Here is a 9,033-nt window from a genome sequence, read left to right as displayed (position 1 = left end):
AAAGAGCGCGCGGAGTCGGGAGGTAGCGCAGCATATTAAGCGCATGTGGCGCAAAGTGCAAGGACCGGCAGAAGGATCCCGGTTCAAGCCCCCGGTTCCCCACCTGCAGGGGCGTCGCTTCACAGGCGGTGAAGCAGGTCTGCAGGTGTCTGTCTTTCTCTCCCCTCTCTCTCTGTCTTCCCCTCCTCTCTCCATTTCTCTGTGTCCAACAACTGCAATGGCAACAATAACAACAAGGGCAATAAAATAGGAAAAATGGCCACCAGGAGCAGTGAATTCATACACAGCGCAGGCACTGAGCCCCAGTAATAACCCTTTAGGCAAAAAAAAAAAAAAAAAAGAAGAAGAAGAAAAGAAAGAGGGCCTGGGTGTGGCATACCTGGTTGAGCACGCATGTTACAGTGCACAAGGACCCAGGTTCGAGCCTGAAGTTCCCAACTGCAGGGGGAAAGCTTCACGAGTGGTGAAGCAGGGCTGCAGGTGTCTGTCTCTATCTCCCCCTACCCTCTCCATTTCTGGCTGTCTCAATCCAATAAATTAAGATCATTAAAAGAAAAAAAAGGTAAACACCTCCAGACCTGCTTCACCACTTGTAAAGTGGACCCTCTGCAGGTAGGGAGCTCAGGAAAGCCAGGTCCTTGCACTTTGTAATACGAATGTTTGGTGGTCCGGGAGGTGGCGCAGTGGATAAGGCTTTGGACTCTCAAGCATGAAGTCCCAAGTTCAATCCCCAGCAGCACATGTACCAGAGTGATGTCTGATTCCTTCTATTTCTCCTATCATTTCTCACGAATAAGTAAATAAAATCTTTAAAATATATATGTATGTTTAACCAAGTGTGCCACTGCCTGACACCCATATATTAATATTTATAAAACATTTCAACGGGGCAGGGAAAACAGCATAATGGTTATGCAGAAAGCCTCTCCAGCCTGAGACTCCAAAGTCCCAGGTCCAGTCTTGCACACCAGCAAAGCCCAAGCTGAGCAGTGCTCTAGAAATACTAATAAACAAACAAAAACTACTGTATCTGGCATTGTGATAAGAGGACCCAGGGGTAAAAGCTGAATGAACATGTAGGGAAATAGCTCAGCTGGTAAAGAACAGGACTTGCATGTTTGCAGTTCCTAGAGTTCCCACTTTGCATATACCATAGTGGTGTTCTCTCTCAACTGTATCTCACATAAGGTAAATAAATGATGAATGAGAATTTGCCCTGAGACCGGAAAAACAAGGTCAGTAGAAAGAGCCTCAGACTTGCATGCTTTAAGTTCCCAGTTTCAACCCCAGCACTTGCAAGCACCAGAGAGGTGCTCTGATTTGTATCTCCATCTTATATGAAACCCTCTCTCTCTCTCTCTCCTTTGTAATAAGCAGCAACCAGGAAGTGGCACAGTGGATAAAGTATTGTAAACTCTAAAGCGTGAGATCCTGAGTTCCAGCATCTGATGTCCTAGGATGATGTTCTGGTTCTCTCTCATAAACAAACAAAACTTAATTACTAGTAAATAAATATATATTGCACAAGGACTGGAGTAAGGATCCCGGTTTGAGCCCCGGGCTCCCCACCTGCAGAAGAATCACAAGCAGTCAAGCAGGTCTGCAGGTGTCTTTCTCTCCCTCTCTCCCTTTCTCTCCATCCTATCCAACTACAATGACATCAATAACAACAATAATAACTACAATAATAAGACAACAAAGGCCACAAAAGGGAAATAAATATTTAAAAATTTTAAATAAAAAATTACAACAATAAAAAAACAAGGGCAACAAAAGGGAAAATAAATAAATATAAAAAAATTAAAAATAAAAAGACAGCGGATCAGAAGGTGGTGACCTGGATGAAAATTCTCAAGCCTGAGGTCCTGAGTTTTATAGCCCTGACAGCACATGTACCAGAGTAGTTGCTGGTTCGCTTTCTCTCCTATCTCTTTCAATAAGAAGTAACTAAAATCTTAAAAGAATTAAAAAAATAAAAATAAAAAAAAAGAGGAGAAAGAGGCCCTGCTAAGATTTCCTCTATACTGTAAGATTTCCTCTATACTGGAAATAGGAATTAACGAAACGTTTTGTTTCCACTTTAAGTCTTTGACGTCTCAATCTTTTTTTCCCCTGTGGTTGCCCTTGTTGTTTATTATTGTTGTTATTGGTGTCGTTGTTGTTGGATAGGACAGAGAGAAATGGAGAAAGGAGGGGATGACAGAGGAGGAGAGAAAGATAGACACCTGCAGACCTGCTTCACCGCCTGTGAAGCGACTCCCCTGCAGGTGGGGAGCCGGGGGCTCGAACCGGGATCCTTACGACGGTCCTTGTGCTTTGCGCCACGTGCGCTTAACCACCCGACTGGCGCTGCGACACCGCCCAATCCTAGACTTCTCAATCTTGCACCAAGCATCCGAGGTCAGAGAAATGAGCCTAGGGCGTCCTCCCGCATCATACCGCCCCTTCTGGTTTAACCGCTTGAGACCAGGAGCACGTAGTCTTGTAGACTTCACACTACAACTCCCACCATGCATCAGTTCCCTTCTGGCCTCCTATAGGCTGGAAACGTGAGGTCTTGCGCCGGACAATTTCCGCGCCTAGCTTCGCAAAAAACGAATAATTAAAACGCCCAAAATTACTTCCGGGTTAGGCGTCGCAATGCTTGATGGGAAATAGCAACTTTATGTCCTTCCGCTAACAAATTAAATAGTCCCACGTCACCTGATATCACGGATACATAAACTCGAGAAACACTTTCTCACTCTAGATTGCAGCGGAAACGTTGCGTATTAAAGGCAATTAGTGTAAAACAGGTGACCATTCTTGGCATTTATCTCCTAGGGGGTTCTTCCGGTTGCGCGTAGGGATCCCGGGCTATATAAGGGAACCGGGACGGAACTACTTCCTCTCTCTGGTCCTCACTTCCAAGATGGTGAGTTTGTCGCGTGCTTTGTGTGTGTGTTGAGGGGATCCAGGTGGCATCTGTAGGTGTAGATCCTATAAGTATGGGGGTCTGAGTGTCCATACGTGCGTAACGGGTGGCGTGTGTGTTTGGGGCTCGGACGGGCGGCGGGCGAGAGTGATCGTCGGCTCAGCCGCCGGGGTCGGAGGCCGGCTGCGTCGCGCCCCTGCCCTGACAGAGTTTTCATCCCGTGCAGACCAAGAAAAGAAGGAACAACGGCCGTGCCAAGAAGGGCCGCGGCCACGTGCAGCCTATTCGCTGCACCAACTGCGCCCGATGCGTGCCCAAGGACAAGGCCATTAAGAAGTTTGTCATTCGAAACATAGTGGAAGCCGCCGCCGTCAGGGATATCTCCGAAGCGAGTGTCTTCGACGGTGAGTGACCGACCGGCCTGTCTTCCCCTAAATTGTTGTAGCTGCGCGTGGCGGCATCTCGATGTGGAGACGCTAGACGCCAGAAAGCTCTCTCCTCTCATGAGTACTGTTCAGCTCTGGTCGGCGGTGGTGCGGGGCATCGAACTTGGGATTTGGGAGCCTCGGGGTTACGCTGTCCTTCCCACTCCCGTAGGGGCGTTACTGCACTCGGGAGAGATGGCAGCTAAGCGCGCCCCTGTGCCGGGGGTGAGCCTGGGCCCTCAGCATGCAAGGCCCTCAGCGTGACCACTTTGCTGTCTCCTCCATCCTGGCGGGTTTTTTTTTTTTTCCCAACAAAGGCTTGTTTCGTGGGAAGGCCTCGGTTTTGACTTATTCAAAAGTCGTTTGACTTGCATGCTTCTTGTTTCTTTTCCTATTCCTTAGCTTATGTGCTTCCCAAACTGTATGTGAAGTTGCATTACTGTGTGAGTTGCGCCATTCACAGCAAGGTGGTGAGGAACCGCTCCCGGGAAGCCAGGAAGGACCGCACACCCCCGCCCCGGTTTAGACCCGCAGTGAGTATCGACTGCTTTAGTGGTTTGATGGTTTACAAGGCGGCAATTATAAGGGGAACCGGTCGCAGCAAACCCACCCCCACACTTTTGTCCCGTCCCTGTTGCTTCCCCCCATGCATTTAAGGTGTCCCAGGAAATGTGAGATTATCGTGTGATGGTGAGATCAACAGTGTGAGGATATCTGGGTGGCACGAAAAAAAACCCACCCCGTTGTTTTTAAGTTTCCTGGAGTGATTTCTCACGTTCTGAAATTAAATACACAGAGTCAAAGAGACTCCTCATCGCACAAGTGTTGTAGGGTGGTGCTGTTTTTTTTTTCCCATTTTAACATAGGGCCTGTTTGTGGACTAGGCACGGTGTTAGTAGTACTTAACCACGGTGCTTGAGGAGGGAGTTCTTCATAGTTTTTATTTACTCTTGTCCCTTTGTTTCCAGGGTGCTGCTCCGCGACCTCCACCAAAGCCTATGTAAGAATTGTGACCTGAAGGAAAACAGTGTTGAAAAAATAAAATGGAGATTACACTGTAAATACTTTGTGAGGTGTATTTGTTGCTACAAGGGTGCTCTTGTTATTTGAACAATAGCATTGCTCTTCTCTGGTTTATAGCAGTGTTGGAAATTACCTGAGGCTGGAGGTTGGGCGGTGGCACTGGGTTCCGGAGCAAGGGCCAGCGGTTTGAGCCACGCAGTGCCCCACGTGCAGGGAGCTGCTTCACGGGTGGTGGAGCAGGTCTGTGTCTGTCTTTCTCCCTTTTCTATCTTTCAATTTCTCTCTGTCCTACCTGTGTCCACAGGAGCACTGGATTATAGTGCAGGCACCAAGTGGGGGGGGAGGACGACTGCCTGAGGCATTAAATCTTTGCATAACTATTGTGCTATTATCTACCCTGCCTTTCTAACAACTCTGGTGTGAAGTTTCTTCATAGCCTTGAATCTGACTTGGTTTTATTCAGTTTGCACTAGCTACATGGGATGAGTGGATTAACACATTGGAATGGCAGCTTGTGTCCAGCGAGAGCTCTAAATTGGGGATAGCGTGAGTGAAGCCTGAGCAGTTTTGCTGTGGCCTGCAGCAATTTCATGTTGTTTATGTATAAAGCCTTGAAAATTAGGGGATAAGTAGTGTACGTGGTTGAGGGAACCTTGCAATGTGCAAGGACCTGGACTAAAGGGGGGGAAGCTTTGTGAGGTTGTTTTTTTTGTTTGTTTCCAGGGTTATTGCTGGGGCTCAGTGCCTGCACCACGAATCTACTGCTCCTGGAGACCTTTTGTTGCCCTTGTTTTATCATTATTGTGTTTATTGTTGTTGTTGCCATCCTTGGCTAGGACAGAAATCAAGAGGGGAGAAATAGACATCTACAGGTGGGGAACCAGGGGCTCAAACTGGGGTCTCTGTGCTTTGCGCCACGTGCACTTAACCTGCTGCTCTACTGCCCAACCCTCTTGATTTCTAAGAAAGGGGTGCCAGAAGCCTGGCAGGTGACACATGAGGTCCTGAGATTGATCCCTAGCTTCACATAAAAATAGTGCACTGCTCAGCCAGCTGTGCCTTATGGTGGTGCAAAAGATTGAACCCAGGACCACAGGTATTTTTGTATACCCATTATACTGTCTCCCTGCCCTTGAGAAAAATGGGGCGAAGGGCTAACCTGTATATTCTGTCCGCTTTGTCATGCGTATTCAAGCCCAGCTGCCACCACATTGGAAGCTTCATTGCTGTGTCAACATCTAAGTCAAAATCAAAGTCATGTAAAATGTACGGGGCAGGGTAGATAGCAATGTTCATGCAAAGACTCATGCCTGAGGCTCCAAGGTTTTAGGTTTAACCCTGTCCCACTGTAAACCAGAGCTGAGCAGTGCTCTGATAAAGAAAATGCCACCTCTAAAATCACATCAGATATGGGAAAGATGTATAAATATTATTGACTCCATTTCTCTGTGTTCTATCCAACAAAATCAGCAATGGCGATAATAACCACAGAGGCTACAACAAAAGGGGAAAAAATGGCCTCCAGGAGCAGTGGGTTGATTCATGGTGTAGTCACCAAGCCCAGCAATAACCCTGGAGGGAAGAAAAAAGATACATGGGCTAAGCACGAGGCGTGAAGTGCAAGGACAGGCTCAAGGATGCTGGTTTGAGCCACCCTAGCTCCTCACCTGCAGGGAGGTCACTTCACAGGCAGTGAAGCAGGTCTGCAGGAGTCGATCTTTCCCTCCTCAATTTCTGTGTCTATCCAATAACGATCAACAACTAGGGCAAATGAAGGAAAAAAATAGCCTCCAGGAGCAGTGGATTCCAAGCTCCAGCAGTAACCCTGGAGACAAAAATAATCAGATAAGCAAGGACAGAAGGTTAATGAAAATTTATGTATGGTGGTGGCTCTGGCTTAGATATGTAAGACCCTGTCTATGTTCAGTCTCCCAGCTTCGCGGTAAATGGAACACTATTCTGGTCTTCAGTCTGACCCAGGTGATGGTGCAATGTTGGATTCTTTTTTTTTTCTTTATTGGGGAATTAATGTTTTACATTCAACAGTAAATACAATAGTTTATACATGCATAACATTCCCCAGTTTCCCACATAACAATACAACCCCCACTAGCAATGTTGTATTCTGAAGCCTCAGGTTCCAAGTTCTCCCTGTCTCAGAGTCAAGATGCAGATGGGGAAGATAGTATATAATTATGCAAAAAGACTCATGCTAAAGGCTTCAAGGTCTCAGGTTCAATCACCCATACCACCATAAGCCAGAGCTGAACAGTGCTCTAGGTAAGATCCTTTTTTTTTAATATTCACTTTTTTTCCCTTGTTTTATTATTATTGGTGTTGTTATTGATGTCGGATAGGACAGAGAGGGAGAGAGCAGGGGAAGATGGGGAGAGAAAGATAAACACCTGCAGACCTGCTTCACCACTTAGGAAGTGACTCCCCTGCAGGTGGGGAGCCAGGGTCTAGAACCCTGATCCATACCCGGTTCCTTGCCCTTTACCTGCTGTGCTACAGCCCGGTAAGACATATTTTTAAAAAGTTGATCTCTTGTCTGGGAGGTGACACAGTGATAAAGCTTTGGACTCTTTAAGCGTGAGGTCCTGAGTTCAATCCCCGGCAGCACATGTGCCAGAGTGATGCTGTCCTATCTTCTCAATAAATCTTTTTTTACAAAAAAAGTCGATCTCTGTGTAGAGTATATGATCACACCCTGTGTTGGCACTCTAGCACCACATCAGAATCCTGAGCTCTTCAAGGGATCTTTTTGGATAGTGAATTGGTACTTTGGTATCTCCCTTTTCTACACAGAACAGATATGGAGAGGGCACAGTACCAATTTATTGCTTGTAAAACTTCACCACATGATGCTTCCAAGTGGTGGTCAGGAGCTCACACTTGGATCCTTGTGTGTGTTATACCAGGTGAGCCATCTTCTGCACCTCCCCTGTTTATTAAAACTGCAATTACAAATTAATAACGCCTTGAAAAACACCCCACTTGGGGTGTGGGGGATGAGGAGAACCAGGGCATCTGTTGTGTGATGCTCTGGGCACGGTGTTTGAGTCTTAACACTTGAGGTGGGGAGAGCCCAATGGGATATATAAAAAGACTGGGAATCCAGCGGCACTGCAGTGGGTTAAGCGCACATGGCGTGAAGCACAAGTACCAACTTGAGGATCCCGGTTCGAGCCCCTGCTCCCCACTTGCAGGGGAGTTGCTTCACAGGTGGTGAAGTGAGTCTGCAGGTGTCTTTTTTTTTAGTAATTTATTTCTTTATTGGGGAATTAATGTTTTACATTCAACAGTAAATACAATAGTTTGTACATGCATAACATTCCCCAGATTCCCATTTAACAATACAACCCCCACTATGTCATTCATCATCTTTCATGGACCTGTATTCTCCCCACCCACCCACCCCAGAGTCTTTTACTTTGGTGCAATACTCCAATTCCATTTCAGGTTCGACTTGTGTTTTCTGATCTTGTTTTTCAACTTCTGCCCGAGAGTGAGATCATCCCATATTCATCCTTCTGTTTCTGACTTATTTCACTCAACATGATTTTTTCAAGGTCCATCCAAGATCGGCTGAAAACAGTGAAGTCACCATTTTTTACACCTGAGTAGCATTCCATTGTGTATATATACCACAACTTGCTCAGCCACTCATCTGTTGTTGGACACCTGGGTTGCTTCCCGGTTTTGGCTATTACAAATTGTGCTGCCAAGAACATATGTGTACACAGATCTTTTTGGATGGATGTGTTGGGTTCCTTAGGATATATCCACAGGAGGGGAATGGCAGGGTCATAGGGTAGGTCCATTTCTAGCCTTCTGAGAGTTCTCCAGACTGTTCTCCACAGAGGTTGGATCAATTGACATTCCCACCAGCAGTGCAGGAGGGTTCCTTTGACCCCACACCCTCTCCAGCATTTGCTGCTGTTACCTTTTCTGATGTATGACATTCTCACAGGAGTGAAGTGGTATCTCATTGTTGTCTTGATTTGCATTTCTCTGACAATCAGAGACTTGGAGCATTTTTTCATGTGTTCCTCAGCCTTTTGGATCTCTTCTGTGGTGAATATTCTGTCCAAGTCCTCCCCCCATTTTTGGATGGGGTTATTTGTTGTCTTGTTGTTGAGTCTGGCAAGCTCTTTATATATGTTGGTTATTAAACTCTTATCTGATGTATGGCATGCAAAGATCTTCTCCCATTCTGTGAGGGGTCTCTTGGTTTGGGTAGTGGTTTCTTTGCTGTGAAGAAGCTTTTTAATTTGATGTAGTCCCATAGGTTTATACTTGCCTTAGTCTTCCTTGTAATTGGATTCATTTCATTGAAAATGTCTTTAAAATTTATGCGGAAAAAAGTTCTCCCAATATTTTCCTCTAAGTATTTGATAGTTTCTGGTCTAACATCCAAGTCCTTGATCCACTTGGAATTTACTTTTGTATTTGGTGAAATACAGTGATTCAGTTTCATTCTTCTTTTTTTTTTTTCACCAAGAGTAGAAGAACCTTTCTTTTTTTTTAATTTTTTTTATTTAAGAAAGGATTAATTAACAAAACCATAGGGTAGGAGGGGTACAACTCCACACAATTCCCACCGCCCAATCTCCCTATCTCACCCCCTCCCCAGTAGCTTTCCCACTCTCTATCCCTCTGGGAGCATGG

General features: G+C 45.9%; 1 protein-coding gene across 1 annotated transcript; it reads left to right on the top strand.

Moving 5' to 3' along the window:
• Positions 1-2,806: 2,806 nt before the first annotated feature.
• RPS26 (ribosomal protein S26) lies at positions 2,807-4,401 on the top strand. The gene is made up of 4 exons (XM_007533347.3): positions 2,807-2,914; positions 3,141-3,318; positions 3,742-3,872; positions 4,308-4,401. Exons 1-4 carry the CDS (start codon positions 2,912-2,914, stop codon positions 4,341-4,343), a joined length of 348 nt encoding a protein of 115 aa, XP_007533409.1. The 5' UTR covers positions 2,807-2,911; the 3' UTR covers positions 4,344-4,401.
• The last annotated feature ends 4,632 nt before the right edge of the window (positions 4,402-9,033 follow it).

This window comes from Erinaceus europaeus, chromosome 7 (assembly GCF_950295315.1).
Source record: "Erinaceus europaeus chromosome 7, mEriEur2.1, whole genome shotgun sequence".
NCBI classification, from domain to species: Eukaryota; Metazoa; Chordata; class Mammalia; order Eulipotyphla; family Erinaceidae; genus Erinaceus; species Erinaceus europaeus.
Note: the sequence above shows the minus strand (reverse complement) of the source record. Positions and strands in the feature narration are given on the sequence as shown.